Raw genomic sequence first — 15,874 nt, forward strand, 5'->3', positions numbered from 1 at the left:
GGACTGGAGGACATTGATGGGTTGCCAGTGAAACAGTGCTTGGCACAAAGTAGGTTCACGGTGAATCCGTTCTGGATAAATGAAAGACAAAGACAGACAAATAAAAGAAAAAAGAAAAAGAAGCAGAGGAAGAGAGGAAGGAAAGGAAAAGGGAAAGGAAGGAAGGAAGGAAGAAAGAAAAGAAAGAAAGAAAGAAAGAAAGAAAGAAAGAAAGAAAGAAAGAAAGAAAGAAAGAAAGAAAGAAAGAAAAGTTCTCAAAGTTTTCAAAGTGTATGCAACATCAGGTAAAGAAATTACCACACTGAACAGTGAATCAAGAGATTCAGCCTTTCTCCCAGCTACTGTTTATTCAACACCTGCGCGGTGCTAGATGCAGAAGATACTGCCCTTAGGGTATTGCCAATGTCGATGTCTGGGTTTGACTCTGCTACTCAAGAGTTTAGAGCCCTGACAAGTCTGTCGTATGCTTAAGCTTCAGACCTTAGTTCCTTGTTTGTAAAACTGGGGGGAATTGGTGGTGGGGGCGGCTCGCCAAAACATGAGATGACAGCTGAAGCGCTTTCCAGATCTCACTTTTGTAATTCATCGGCTTTACCTCCTGGCTTCAGTGCCCCCAGTTCGGAAGTGAGCAAAGGAACGTGCGAACCGCCACCCAGGACCGAGTCCTTGCCTTCCGGCCAGAAATGTAACCCCTCCCCAGAACTGGCTTCTCAAAGAGCTATAGAAGTGCTAAACAGTAACAGATCTGGAGGCAGAAAACACTGTGACACTAATTGTTCGGTTTCCTCCGGGTCCCCGGCGGAGGAGGCTGGCCCCGGCTGCCCAGGGCTGCTTCGGCCGGCCACCCCACGGCGCAGCGCGCGCCTCTTTTGACTTAAGTATCCCGAGGACTGGAAAGGTGAAGAGGGAGGCGTCCAGGGGGCCAAGACGCTGCCCGCTCGGATCCGGGCGGACCTGCAAATAATACCCGGGGCCGGGAGGAAGGCTCCCATTGGCCGGAGGGCGGGTGATGGGCGGGGGGCGGAGTTTCGGGGGCGGGGAGTATAAGGGAGGGTGTGTGCGCACCCCGTGTCAGTTTCGGCGTCCCTGGAAGCTCACCTCTGCGCCGCCGCTTCTGGGTCACTCCTCCTCTGCCTACCGGGCGCCCCCACCTGGCCCTACGGCGCCCCGCAGCTCCCCGAGCCCCGGGGCCCTCCTTGCCTTTTCTCCGCGGTGCTTGGATCCGGGGGACTTTCTGTTTGTTTGTTTGTTTGTTTGTTTGTTTTCTTCTCTTTCCTCTTTGTTGCTCTACAACCCTTCTCGCCGAAGCCCCCGGCTCCGGAGGGAGTTCGACTTGCGGAGGAAGTTGGCTGCCGCGCCCCGCACCGGCCCCTCCTGCGGCCCCGCGAGCGGGCGCGCCCACCCCGCCTGCCCGACCCGCTCGCTGCCTGCGTTCGTTCGCTAGAGGAAGCCAGCCGAGAGTTCATTGATGCACCCATTCCAGTGGTGTAACGGTGAGTCCCGGGCCGGGAGGGAGAGGGACGCGGGGCTGGCCGGAGACGCGAGGTGGGGGGCGCCACGGTTCAGGTCGGAGGGCTCGTCCTCCCTCTCCAGCCAAGTTTCTCCTGAAATGCGACGGCCTCGGAGGCGTCCTGGCGCCCAACTCTGCTCTGCACAGCGCGGAATTTGAAAAAAAAAAAATCCAGGTTTAACTAAAGGGCTGAGAAAGCGCTGTGAGCGGGCGGCGGGCGGGGGGCGTGGGAGCCGAGGGGTTCCCGGCCTTTGTGTGGCGATTTCGCTCTCCTACCCGCTTCCCTTGCCTTTGTGAGCTCAAACTGTTCTTTGTTGTGGTTGTCGGAGGAGAATTAAATCCGCGCTCGGGCTTGGATCTCCTAGAGGGAGCTCAAGTTCCCGGCCTGAAAGTTTGCAGGCTATTTTAAATATGTATACAATGCAGCGTGCGGGACGGGGCGCGGCGGCGGCTTCCTCTGCGCCTTTGTTGGCTTCACAGGGGGCTTTGTGTCTGTGGAGGACGCCGGATTAGAGCGTGGCTTTATTGGATTGATAAAGCCTTGCAGATATCTGGGCGCCCGGCTACCTTTGAGTGCTGGGCTGGCCTGGGGAGCCAAGGCAAGACCGCAGGACTAGCTCCTGTGCCTCGGTGTTGGCCGCGCCTCCAGACCCAGTCACCCCTCCCACCCCGGCCTGGGTGATGCTAAATTCCTCTCACCTCGGGCTTTAAGCGGTTCAGGTGATACAGGTTGGACTTGGGTCTGATTCCCCGCCCAGGCTTCCTGAGAGGATGGCTCTTCTGAGCGGGTCAGTTAAGAACCTTGGCTGGTAATACCTTCCAATGGCCCTAGGACCTTGATCGCGCTGTCCTAAAGCTTGGAGAGTTTCTGGAGGAGAGGGGTGGGGTGCGAGGGACAAAAACAGCTGACCTTATGGCTGAGGCTGTTAGGCTGGCTAGTTAGAAAAAAAGAAAAATCCATTCTTGAGAGCAGACTCTTGCCAGATCTTGCATTAATTATTTCAGAAGGCTTTTGTTTTAAGCAGGGTTTGGGCAGCATGTGTGTGAGTGGTCCCCATCCCCCTCTTCCTCTTGCTGGTAGGATCTAATTTCCTGAAAATGAACCAAGCTGTGTGTGATAGGCAGCATTGCTGGAGTGGGGGCGGAGGATGGAGGGGGGTGAGGAAGGACAGTGCATCCCAGCATCTGGGAAAGATTCCCGTTGGCTGGGAAGGGGACGCATTTCCCAGATCCACTGGTCTTTCTTGGCCGGCCCTTCTCTTGACGTCATTCCAGCTCCCAGCCTGCAAGCCGGGAGATGAGACATTCTGATGTCAAGGCTTTCATAGGTTGGCTGAAACAATGGAACAGACTTCAGGAGGAGAACCAAGGTGGCTGCCAGTAACCCTGGCCTTTCGTCTGGGGCAGCCCTCTTTCATATGAGATTTTTAGACCCTCAAAGGACTTGCTGCTTTATCTTTTCACTTCTTAAAGGGCCTGAGAGATCATTCTTCTTTGACTCTAATGAGGAAGCCATCCCTTCCCCAACACCTTAGCGAAAAATAGCTGGAGCCCCTCTTTCCTGGGCTTGGTGTTCGGTCCTCATAAGTTTTAGAGGAAAAACTACTCCACTGTCCGCTTTTAGCCAAATGTATATTTTTTCCATTTCTTTTTACTCAGAATACAAGCAAATGGGCCGACTCCTCTTGACTGTGAAGCTCTTCCTACCCACACCTCTTTATCACAGAAAAGTCCCCAACTCACTGACTCAGTCCTGAAGCCCCAGGGAAAGCTTCTCTCGGCAAGATAAGACGGTCAAGATAAACTGATACACTGCTGAGGCCAGAGTGAATACGTGTGTACTGTGTGCATTAACTCTGGCCATTGCTGGGCGAGCTCTCAGAACAGGAAACCAAATGAGGCTCTTTGGAACCCTAAAGATGCCAGGATCCAGGCAGAGAGAGCCAAATTGTAAGAGAGAGTTAGACCCTCTTACAGCATCGAATACTGCTGAGACGAGGGTGGGGGAGATGTGCCTGGTGGGGAGGAAGGCTCCTGGCATTGAGGACAGAGTTCCTGGAAGGGAAGCCCAAAGGCCCTTTTCCAGAGTGGACTGAAGGTTGTCCCTCCCTAGCGAGTCCACCGTGATGCCTTCATGGAAAATTGATCTCCTTTGGCCCACAGAGATCAAATATTTGAGTGGAGGGTGAAGGGGTGAAAACTTTCTAACCCATGCTGGAGGCTAGAAGCGAGGGCTTAGCAAAGTTTAGGAGCATTTTTTTCCAACTTATTCTAAAGGATTTACAGGAGGGAGGGTATATCTCAGTGGTGGAGTGAATGCTTAACATGCCTGAGGTCCTGGGTTCAATTCCCAGGACCTCCACATGAATAAATAAACAAATAAACCTAATTACCCACCCCATAAATAAATAAAGGACTGTTAATTTAAAAAAAAAAGTCTTTTAGGAGAAGAACTTCTTTTACTTTTTGTTTCTCCATAATGTCAGTGTATAAATCATGCCATCAGTAATGCTTGTTGGTCGACCAGTCATCTATTAACTGAGGGCAGTTTCTGGGGAATTTTCCCAAATTTCAGTCTCTTTACTTTGAAGTGGGAGCTCTTGCCAAGATTACTGGTTTGTCTTGAGAAAACCAGGAGTTTTTTTAAAAAAATCTGTTCACCAGTTATTGAAAACAAGTGAAACCTGAGCGAGGGTAAGACACTGGAGAATGTACCAATGTCCAAGTCACTGTCCTCAGACCTGCCTCCCAGCATTCAGGCTTGTGAGAAAGAACTCTCTCCATCTCTGGTCTCAGGATTGCGTAGAGTCCCGCCTCTACTGTGGTGCTTCATTTGTGTTTTGTAAAACCTTTGTGTCTGTCTTCTTCCCTAGACAATAAAATCATCTAGTCTTTCTAATTTGCTTTTTAATCGTCAATATCTGTCACGATACTTGTCATATAATCAATGCTTAATGCATGTTTGAGTTAAATTAAATTGATGTTAAGAATGATTGGGCAACGTAAGATAAGCCAGTGGATGTACCGGAGCCAGAACACATGATGCAGGCCATGTGACTACAGAATTTGGAGGGGGGGTGGCAGGGAGAGGTCACTGGAATAGCACAAAGACCAGGCTTGGTGGACTTCAGAAGGGAGAGGGAGTTTCAGGTAGGGAAAGCTGCAGGAACAAAGGCGTGGAGGTAAGTGAAGACGGGGTTGGGCAAGAAATAGGGGACTGGCCCACATGGGGTGATCCTGGAGAGTACTGGGCGGGGACCTGGCACATGCGTGTTTAGGAGGACTCGAAGCCAGTCCTGAGTTTGGAAAATACACCATAGGAACCAAGTGGGAGGAAATGTCAGACACGTGAGCTAAATTAGGTGAGGGACTAGACATCATTTAGGCATCTGGAATAAGGGCTTGGAGTAGAATTGGGCCCCAAATCTGTTTGGAACAGGGACTTGGCAATAGAGCTGGCACAGAATCTGAAAGAGGTTTGAAGGGAGGCTCAGAGTACTGGTCACTAGATTGATCTAAGGGATGAAGAGGCATGAGATTCATGATGTCAGAGATGACTTCGAGTCTCTGAAGTCAGTCTTCTGCTGAGTTGCAGTAGCCTCGCTGTTACGATGTCGAATTCCAAAGTGTATTCGTGGGTTTCTGGCTCCTAACCACGATGTTAGGAAAGTACTTAAAAACCATGTTGATGGCTTGAGTCCCAAGGTCTTTGAAGCCAGGCCCTCTTAGCTGTTTGACTGTAGACACATTATTGAGTGATTGAGTCTTTTTCATCCCCAGTGGAGGGGGCCGGATAACATTTCACTGTGGCACTACTACAGAGGTTGAATTCATAGCATGAGGATGTGCCTGGGCGGCAGCAGGTGGAAGGTAAAGTCTAGCCTTGTCCCAGCACTTTCTGAAATCTAGGTGTTTGATGCTTACCTTTTGGACCACTGATAATTTTGCCTACAAGCAGGAAAAAATACTCAACTGGTTTGTTGTTAAATCTTCTCTTTTTTTTTTTCTTCCCTTATGTAGTTAATGCATTACAGAAAATATTACTAACTCCCAGGACCAGTAGTCCCAGGATAGCAACTGCCTCCAGAATTGGTTAATCCAGCAACTCAGCTGACAAAATCTTTCCTTCTTTCTCCTCTTTCCTGGTCCTCTGGGCACCAGATTTATGTTGAACTTCTCTCTTTCCAGTTGTAACTTGGCTGCCACCATTTCAGATGTTTTGTGGGAGATGTGACCCCCCCCAAAAAAGAGAAATCTTTTCTTTTCCCTTTCTCTTTGTTTCTTTGGCCAGAACCTTCTCACACACCTACCTCAGCACCAAACCTTGGCATGGGCAAGGTGATTACCACCTTCAGACCAAATGGGATTTACTCCTGAGTCACGTGAGAAAAAGAAGCATCTCTCGGCTAGCCAATGCTTCCCACACTGAGTGGACTTTGTTAAAACATAGATTCTGATTCATTTTGGTCAGGAGGGGGTGGGCCTGAGACTCTGCATTTCTAACAAGCTCCCGCGGATGCCACCACCACTGTGGGACTGCCCTGCAAGGCTTTGAGTAGAAAGGGGAAGGTGGCCAAGAAAAGTTAGCTGCAGCTCCCCGCCCCCACCCCCCTGCCACTTTCTGAAATGCTGGCCCAGCCTTGGAGTGAACAATTTCTATTCTGGTCCTAGTGCAACTTGGCTTCTGGAGCAGGTGGCTTAATAATGACAAGTGACCTTTGCAGTTTACAAAGCATATTTTTTTTTAACACCATCATTTCACTCCTCTCTGCATGTTGCTGTTTTCCTTTGACAAAGGGAAGCTTTTAGAGAGGTGATTTCTTAAAGGTCGCATAGCTAGGGAGAAGCAGAGTTTCCTCCCCTAAGGCTCTTCATCTTGCTCTTGCTCCATATGGGCTTCTCACTGATGGAAGTGAGTTCCCTGCTTTCCGTCCATTGAATCCTTGGTCCCCTAGATGCGGATGCCATTTTAAGTACTGTGTATAGTATCCCATTTCACAGATTGGTTAAGTAATTTACCCAAGATCACATAGCTAGTAAGTGTTAGAACTAGAGTATAAATGTAAACCCCTGGACCAGAGGTTTGCCACATCTCCCTCCATCCTTGCGGACATAGACCCATCGACCCCAGTGGAACGTTTCCCACTATCATAACACGTTTCCTCCCCCATTGCTTGCAGGGTGTTTCTGCGGCCTGGGACTGGTGAGCACCAACAAGTCCTGCTCGATGCCACCCATCAGTTTCCAAGATCTTCCCCTCAACATCTACATGGTCATCTTTGGCACGGGCATCTTTGTCTTCATGCTCAGCCTCATTTTCTGCTGCTATTTCATCAGGTGAGTGGTTCACTGGCTGAGCTGGGGTGGAGGGCATCCAGGAGGCGGTGGCCAGGGGTAGGGTGGGCCGAGCAAGGCTCCCATAGCAGAGTCACCAGCCTCCAGCGGGGGCCTCTGCTTTGAGGGCAGGACTTAGCCTGCCGTTCGCTGGGCCCGTGAGACCTGGCGTCTCTGTTTACATTAGCCTATCAAGTTGTTCGAGAGCGTATGAGGTCAGCATGGCGTTGGGCTGCATCCCAGTTACTGTAAGGTTGCCTAGAATGACTGTCTGACCAAATAATATCACTGGTGGTCCCTTAACCGCTCCCTCCACCATGTGCACCCTCTGGGTAGCTAGGGATTGGTGGGCGTCATTATGCCCGTGGACTGTTCTTCTGCCCCCCTGGGAAAGCCTGTTGTCAACTCTCCAGATGCTGACATTTGCAGGCTGGTGTCTATGGAGCTGCTTGTTTGTTCTGCCTCGCCAGCTCTTATTTTTGGGAGAGAAAAACCTAAATCCATCACTTATTCTTGCTATGTAGAGTTCCAGGGAAGGACTTGAGCTTGGCAGGGCCAGCCAAGCTCCAGGAACTGTTTCTTCACTTCTTGTTGAAAGATACGGGAACTGGTGGCTGTCGTTTTCTATCAAGAATGTGGGGCATGCCTGGTATTCAGAGTGGAAAAAAGAAATAGTGTTTCTGACGGGGGCACACTATTGGTATTAACAATTCCTCATTGTATAGGACTGTCCTGTGCCCAGAGAACGTTGAACATCTCTGACAGTAGAATGTGCTTGTGGTTCGTGGAGCCGTTGTAATAACTAACCAACACACACACACACAAACGCACACACACACACACACACACACACACACACACACGCTACCAAAAGACTGGGTAGACATCAGCTGGGGTCTAGGCTAGGGTCTGAACAAGTCACCTAAGAAGATTAAGACGAAGGCAAAAGGAGTTCCCCACTGAGATGTCCTGGTGGGTTTGAGTGTCTCACCTGGCAGGAGGCTGGAGGGAAGGTGAACAGCCTTCCGGATTCCTAGGACTGCAGGAGCTCTCTCTTAAGAAGGGGAAATGTCCTTGGGCCCTGCTCCCCAGTGGCCCCCAGCCCACTGCCCTGGGCCTCTTGTTTCTCAGCATTTAAAAAGTCCCTAGGACTGGAACTTTCCACTTACAGGTCTTTGCAGAGAAGATCATGGTTTGTTTCCCCTCCTGTGCAACTGAGTCTAAAATTTGCATCTGGTTATTAAGTGGGGGGGGGTGAGGGTAGATTTCTGGTGTCTTGCCACCCCCTCCCCTTTCCCCAAGCCTAGGTTTTCTTCCTTAAACTCTTCTGTCCTCCTGACCACTAACTACGCCCATCTCCTTACCCACCCCCGTCTCCCCAGATTAAGCAATTTATGCGGTTCCCCAGAGACTGGAGATACCAAGGATTTACGTGTGATGCTGGGAAGAGGCTGTTCAGTGTTAAGCCTGCTTTGTAAATGAGGAAATTCACGCTCAGACAGTTACTCTGTCGAAGGTCATATATTGAGGAATACGGAGAGGTGGGCTAGTCTGGGGACCCGTTAGCTAGAGTTTTTCAGATTCCACACTTTGGCCTTCTCTGATTCTTATTCCTTGAGTGGGAAGTGGAGGAACAGCAGTGGTCACCCCCTTACCGCTGGAGATCGGGGCCCTGCAGGACAGGCTGCGAGCTGGGCATAGCTGATTTGTTTTGTGTTTGGCTGGGGGGAAAGAACAGAGCTGCAACCACACGATACCAAAAGCTTCCCCCCTGCAGGGCGGCAGCACCACCTGTCCCTCTGGCAGTGATCTGCCCCCTGGTCCTGCAGCCCTTTGTTCTGCAGCATCCCACCCCCGCCCCTGGCCTGTTTGACCCTGGAGTTTCATGGTGCCCCGGGCCTGCTGTTCTGTGGCAGCCTGTGAGTGTCTAAATATAGAAAGACACACAAGCACAGAAGCCACTTCCTCTCCCAGCTTCTCGGTTTCCTCCTCAGCCAAAATAGGCCCATGACACCCCACCCCACCCCCACCCCGACCTGATGAGCTCATCGGCCAAGGCCAGCCCCCTCTCCCCAGCACCCCCTTGCTCAGTCTCCCTGCCGCTCCCATCCAGAGCCGACCTCTGCCCCGCACAGGATGGAGGGGCCCGTGAAGTCCAAACAGGCAGGAAAGGGACAATTCTTCTCAGGACCTGGCTGCATTGTTTGTTGCAAAAGGGAGAAGCACTGGGGAGCCCACTGGCAGCAGCTAGAAATGGTCTCATTGAAATCAGGGTATTTTTAGTTGCTTTGCTTACCCGGCAGCTGAGAAGGCCACCTGTCCCAAGTTGCTGGCGCTCCACCCCCGCTGGGATGGCCCAGAGCTCTGCTTTTTGCTTTTGTTTCCCTTGCAACCCTTTGGCCCCATTTCCTTGCCATCAGTACCTTCCTGATATGGAAGTCTGTGCAGAGGGAACCCAGAGTGTGGCTCTGAAGCCCTTTGCTGTGCAGATAGATAGTCCTGGCTGCTAAGAGTCTGGCTTCTGGAGGATCCTTGGGTGAGAGCCTTAAAGGGAACCAGGCAGACAGAAGGGACGAGGGTGGGGAAGGAGGGCACCCCGGGCATCCCACGGTACAGCAAGCAGAGGGGCACTGAACGTGCAATAGAAGTGTAGCCACGTTGCAGGCAAGGCGGGCAAGACTCAAAAGACGTGTGACGTCCCCTCACTCTGAGTCAAGAAGCATGCTCCTCACCACTTCCTTACTTACCCCGTACACACCTGGCGACAGTGGCAGTGTCCCCCTCCGAAGGCGGCTGTGATCCCCTGACAGTGAGATCGCTTTCTTCCTTCCCCAGGTGAACTCAGCATCAGGCAGGTAGCACTTGATCATTTAAGCTTTGGGTGAGCCCTTCCCTGCCCGTGTCATTTGGAAGTGGGGGCGCAGATGCATCTGTATTTATGAAGGGGCCACGTAAAGGGTGGAACTGCAGGAGCCCTGCTTAGGCTCTTAGTCCAACTCGTCAATGACCCAAAACCCTCCACCGAGCGAGAGGGCAGGGGTTGGGCTGCCCCGCCTCAGCCCCATGGCAGGAGGACACCTGGGCTGCAGCTCCTAAGAGGCTCCAGGCACAAGGGGCCCCACCAGGTCCCCTGACCTCCTGTTAGGAGCCATGGAGGTGGCTGCAACAGATCTCATCTGTTCCCTGACTGCTTTGGGCTTCCCTCTTCCCTGCCTTGTACCTTCCCCCATTCTGGAGGCTGTTTCAGCATCGCTGCATTGCCCACGGAGCGTCTGCCCTCACCGCCTCTGACTGAGGCTTGTGATGGGAGGTTCTTTTCCTCTAACTCAGGCCAGCCATCTTTTTCTGCAAAAGGTCGGGTAGGTTAGGCTTGCAGGTCATGTGACCCCTGTCTGCTCTACCCAGCTCTGCTGTGCAGAAGCAGCAGCCAGAGACAACACACCGACTACAAGTGTGGCTGTGCTCCAGTAAAATTTTATGGGCTTTGAAAGTTGAGTTTCATATCATGTTCACATGATATGAAATAGCCTGTCAATGTCTGCTTTCAGCCACTTAAGAACACATACCATTCTTAGCTGGTAGGTTCTAGAAAACAAATGATCAACTGGACTTGGCTCTCGGGAGGCTGCAGTTTACTGCACCTGATCTAACCTGGTGGTTTTCTGATGTTTCCTTCCAATAACCCAGATCTTTGGTTGAAATGACCTGTGGGAGAGAAGCCCCCTCCATCTCCCACGTACAGGAGGTGGTCAAGCTCCCTGCACGATTTGGAAGGTTTCTCTTACTGAGAATAAAAGACAAAAACAAAAACAAAAACAAAAAACTGTACGCCCAGTGCGTGATCACGGTCCCAGCCATTTGCGTAGTAAGCCATTCAGAGACCTGGAGGCTTGTTGGGGAAAGGCGGTTTCCTCAAACCAGATCACATTCTCAGGACTGTGATGTGTTCCTGCTGATGGTGAAGCAGGCCACAGTGTGTGCGGCAGAGCTCGGCCTCCGTCATCAGGTTGTCTTTTTGGTTAGAATCCAGGCTCTGCTGCCAGCGAGCGCTGAAGCTCTGGCCAGTCACTTGACTTCTTTGGACTTCATGTTCCTCATCGGGAAAAAGGAGTCTCTCCCTCTTGAGGTGGTTTGGAATCCACAGGACCGTGTATGAATCTGTTAGCCCTGGGATCATCGCAGACCACATCCTTGGTACCTACTGTGCTACGGCCGCTGGTAACAGCACGCTCTGGCCATTGTGTCTGGCTATTGAGAGTTCGGCTGTGTGCAGGCCACCAGCTTGAAACAAAAAGAGGAAAACAAAGAAGGAACTGCCCGTGTTGGCCTGGCACCAGGGCGGGGGGAAGTGTGTGCTTTGCTTCCAGAATACTTGTGTTCTCTGGGTAGAAAATTCCCCAGGATCTGGAGGCTTTCTCCTGCTACCCTGGCTTGATGGAAATAGCCCTTTTAAGACTAGCTCGCTTCTGGACACTCAGGAAGCTGACTTGTTGATCTGTGCATCTGGGGAGCAGGAAGTGCCCCACTGAGAAACAGTGGAGAGAGTAAGTGAGCTATTGCGGGGGTGCTCTGCCAGACAGCTCCCAAGTCTGGCTGCTGGCAGTGAATTTTGAGGAAGTTGAAGTTGAGTTAAGAGTCTGGGACCTTAATCCACTCTGGTGACCTGCACCATGTCCATAATCATAATCCATGTGTCTACGGGACAAGACATAGTTCCTCCTCACAGCGGGGAACATGCCTCCCCGTCCCCAGAAGGATGCCCCAGGCAGCCAGGCCTCCTCTCCTGCTTTGAATGGCTGTTTGTGCAGACACTGTAACCCCTTTCTTTCTCGCTCCCGCAGCAAACTCCGGAACCAGGCGCAGAGTGAACGATATGGATATAAAGAGGTAAAGTCCACATCTTGCCCTGAACTTCCTCCCCTCCTAATTGCCCTGCTAGAGGTGGACTTGGGGGGAGCAGGTTAAGCTGGCCGGGCCTCCTCTGAGGCTAACTCCTATCATGTCTGCAAGTCTGGCTTGGCCCAAAGCCCCCCTCCTTCATGGGAGGGTGAGGGGGGCACTCCAGTCAGGGCTGGGGGCTCCCTTCCTCGGCTGATACCACCTGGCCCCTGTGGTTGGTTTCTTTTGACACCGTACCCCCTCTTTCTTCCCAGGTGGTGCTTAAAGGTGATGCCAAGAAGTTACAGTTATACGGGGTGAGTGCTCAGGGACAGCACGCAGGGGGCCCAGTGTGTAAGGCACACAACACCGTCTCCCGCTCTCAGCCCAGACCTTTGCAGGAATCTTTTTAGGCCCTGCCTTAGTTATCTCCTTGGACCAAGTAAAGGAAACTCACCCAGGAGGTGATCAGTATGCAGAATCCATCATGTCTGGAACTGGTGCAGACAGAGAACAAAAGGCTCACAGAAGGGCTTGGATAGGTGGTGACCTGTGGCCCCAGGAAGCCCGCTAGGCATGATGTTATGGGAGAGGATGGTCACACCACTCGATGCTGTTTCAGGAACTTCTCCCCCTGTTCAGACCCCATGTCTCGGTCTGAAAGGAGCTCCTTTGTATATGCTCCGCCCTAGGGACTGTGGGTCTGACTCATGTCCAGCCCTGCAGTTCCTCCCTATTTCCCTCCATTCCCCATCACACCAACTCCTTGGGCCCCCTCAGCTCTGACTCTTTTAGGAATAGACCATTTCTTGTCCTTTCTTACCTATGCCTTGAGGTCCCCTGAGTCATTTCCCAAGGCGTCCTTCCATCACCATGGAGACTCCTGCAGGGAGCAAGTGTGTGGTCGTCTGGGCATGGGGCAAGTCACAGGTCTCACTAGACATGAGACTGCCTGGACACAGCCTTATTTCACCCCTCTTTTTGGTGTCCACTCTTACGGTGTTTGCTATCATGATGTCCGTGGGTTCCGACATTTGCTAAGCTCTCCTCCAGAATAATAATTCAGCTGAGCTTGAAGGGGCTGCTACACTGGGATGCGAGGCTGGATTTAAAGAATGTAAAACCATGTGCCAGACCCCCATCCTGATCTCCAGTTATTGATAAGTGCCCCCTCTCCAAAGGTACTATGCTAGAAAGGATTAAAACCCATCCTTGCCCAGTGGAAGTGTCTGAGGACAGAAATGCTGTCTGCCCCACCCAGGGTGGGGGCCCTTAACCACTTTATGGCTGTCTGAGCACTTGAAATGTGCCCAGTGTGACTGAGGAACTAAATGTTTAATTTCACCTTATCTTGATCAATTTAAATCTAAAACGGGGGCGGGGGGGTTTAGCTCAGTGGTAGAGCATGTGCTTAGCATGCATGAGGTCCTGGGTTCAATCCCCATTACCTCCGTTACATAAATAAAGAAGCCTAATTATTCACCCCTCCCCAAATTAAGTAAATAAAGAATGACAGCTGATTAAAAAAAAAATCTAAAACAGTCCCATGTGGTTAATGTCTGGCTACCATACTGTCAGTGCAATTTTATAAAAATCTGACTAGGGTTTCTCTGGCTGTTAAGGAGACTGTGTTAGATTCATTCTCTGGGGTGGGGATGAGGTGGCGGGTATTCAGGACGGCTGAGCAAGGTCCTCCCCACCTCCCCTCACACGGCCCCCTTTCTTTCCGCAGCAGACCTGCGCGGTCTGTCTGGAAGACTTCAAGGGGAAGGATGAGCTGGGTGTGCTCCCGTGCCAACACGCCTTCCACCGCAAGTGAGTGTCCACAGTGAGGGGGTGTGTCCAGGCATGCCTTTTATTTTTTCATTTTTATTTATTTTTTATTTCTTTATTGAAGTATAGTTGATTTACAGTGTAAATTTACACTGTAATCACGCAAAGTGATTCAGTTATATATATATATTCTTTTTCAGATTCTTTTCTATTATAGGTACAAGATGTTGAATATAGTTCCCATTTGGTTCCCTATGCTGTACAGGAGGTCCTTGTTGTTTATTTTATATATAGTAGTCTGTATCTGTTAATCCCAAATTCCAAATTTATCCCTCCCCTCACCTTTCCCCTTTGGTAATTATGTTTGTTTTCTATGTCTGTGAGACAGTAAATCATTGTTTAGATTCCATATATAAGTGATATATGGTATTTGTCTTTCTCTGTCCAACTTAGTGTGATAATCTCTAGGTCCATCCACGTTGCTGTAAATGGGATTATTTTATTCTTTTTATGGCTGAGTAGTATTCCATTTATTTATATGTATGCACACCACATCTTCTTTATCCCTGCATCTGTTGATGGACATTTATTTAGGCTCACCAACAGTCTCTCCTTTGGGCTTAAGGAAAGTCTTAAGAGGAAAAGGACCTGTGGGTTGTCCCATTTTCTCCTTTGCTTCTGTGTCGTCATTTCCAGCAAAAGTGGTTCCAAATTCAGGGAAGTAACATCAGTAAGAAAATACGTGAGAGGGTTCTTTGGTCATTGCGTTTCTTAGAACATCGTTGCTTTCCTTCTGCGTTCAAAGCATATTCTAGTTTCCAGGGAAAGCATGGCCTCTTGGGGCTGTCAGCACCAGGGATGTCTTTTAAAAGAAGTAAGCAGGGAGCACCCTCCATACCCCAGCCCTTCCCATCTGCCCCTAACCCATGAAGCCCCACATCCCCTCTGGACACCAAGCAAACAGCGGTTAGACTGGGGCAAGGGTAGAGATGGTCTTGTTCTGAGAAGCAGCTGGGCTCTGAAAAGACAGCTGGAGCAGGTTGGTATCTTCTTAGGGAAAAACGGATCGTCTTTGCCCACAGGTGTCTGGTAAAGTGGCTGGAGGTCCGCTGTGTCTGCCCCATGTGCAACAAGCCCATTGCTGGTCCCTCGGAGGCCGCTCAGAGCATCGGGATCCTATTGGATGAGCTGGTGTGACGGCTGCCCCTGTACTAAGGCCTGGAGAAGACCTCTAGTCTCGTGGGGGGCCTGGTCCTTCCACACGGCTGTGGTGAACAAGACTGCTGGGTGGGGACAGCCATGCTCGCCTGGAGCGGAGGGGGAGCAGGGCTGGTCTTCCAGCATCAGGGTGAGACCAGACTTGGCCCACCTCTGCCTCCTGCAGCCTTCTTCCCTGCTTACTCAGTTCTGACGGCCTCACCCATCAAGACCACTGCATCCTGGTACTGGACTGTCTCCCTGCCTTGTCCCCGCTCTGGGGAAAGCAATCCACTCCTATTTGGCCAAGAAGTGGAGCACACCCCCTGCGGGTTGCCCTGAGGGAGACAAGCTGCCCTGATCTGGAAGAAGGGATGAGATGGGCTCTGTCCCTCCTGTGACCTCCCGGCCCCTCCCCACTCCTTCCAGAGGAAGGTCAGAAGGGAAGAAAAGATGGAGGAACCAGGTGCCTCCAGGGGAACTGAGGGAGGCTCTAGAGGAAACCGGGAAGAGCCGGGACTAGAGAAGGAAAGTCAATGTTTACATGAGACCTGTGGAAACAAAGGCTGGCCGGCCGGCCTGCTGACTGCAGGGTGGTGGGGGCGGCCCCTCTGCCTGCGAGCATCCGAGGTGCTACCTGTCCCCTCTTCCTCTGTCAGTCTCAGAGCTTCCCATTCCGTGGGTGCCCCCCTCCAGAGGAAGGGCTTCTACACCCAAATGAATTCCCAGGGGTTTTTCCTAAAGGAGCAAAATGGGGCTTGGGGAGGAGGGGGCCGGAAGGTCAAGGTCGCAACGGACACCCTCTTCCCCTTTGTAAATAGTATTTTTGTACTTCATCCTCACCATCTCAGGTTTTATACATGGAATCCCCCAAACGGAAGGGGTAGGGGGTTTTCTGTTTCTCCCCCAAATGGCTGAGGGTGGGAGAAAGGTTATGTATTTAAAGAAAATTAAATTTAATAACAAGTTTCTCTAACCTTTTGCCTGTGGTTGTGGCCTGTGTCTGCTGGCCCTTTTCTGCCAGTAGGGAGAACCGAGTTCTCACTTCCCCATGCTCAGAGCAGACACACGTGCACAGAGCTTCCTAATCCTTGAAGAGATGGAATTAGATTATTATCTGGTCAGCGTAAGTTAGGACTAACATCAGTGCGCTTTAAGACCTGACTGAGCCAGGCTCATTCA

General features: G+C 51.2%; 1 protein-coding gene across 2 annotated transcripts; it reads left to right on the forward strand.

Moving 5' to 3' along the window:
* The first annotated feature begins 1,066 nt into the window (after positions 1–1,066).
* On the forward strand, positions 1,067–15,649 carry RNF122 (ring finger protein 122). Of its 2 annotated transcripts, none has more exons than XM_031691513.2 (6): positions 1,067–1,493; positions 6,691–6,847; positions 11,686–11,731; positions 11,998–12,039; positions 13,455–13,537; positions 14,578–15,649. In XM_031691513.2, exons 1-6 carry the CDS (start codon positions 1,469–1,471, stop codon positions 14,690–14,692), a joined length of 468 nt encoding a protein of 155 aa, XP_031547373.1. In that variant the 5' UTR covers positions 1,067–1,468; the 3' UTR covers positions 14,693–15,649. The 2 variants fall into 2 exon arrangements, with proteins under 2 accessions (XP_031547373.1, XP_031547374.1); XM_031691514.2 differs by having other exon boundaries at positions 13,458–13,537.
* The last annotated feature ends 225 nt before the right edge of the window (positions 15,650–15,874 follow it).

This window comes from Vicugna pacos, chromosome 26 (genome assembly GCF_048564905.1).
Source record: "Vicugna pacos chromosome 26, VicPac4, whole genome shotgun sequence".
NCBI lineage: Eukaryota > Metazoa > Chordata > Mammalia > Artiodactyla > Camelidae > Vicugna > Vicugna pacos.

Bases quoted from the DNA above. Each gene is read 5' to 3' on its own strand.
- RNF122 (XM_031691513.2), top strand. From the start codon at position 1,469: ATGCACCCATTCCAGTGGTGTAACG. The intron at 6,848-11,685 runs GTGAGTGGTTCA...TCGCTCCCGCAG, and splicing joins TTCTGCTGCTATTTCATCAG to CAAACTCCGGAACCAGGCGC. The intron at 11,732-11,997 runs GTAAAGTCCACA...CTTTCTTCCCAG, and splicing joins AACGATATGGATATAAAGAG to GTGGTGCTTAAAGGTGATGC.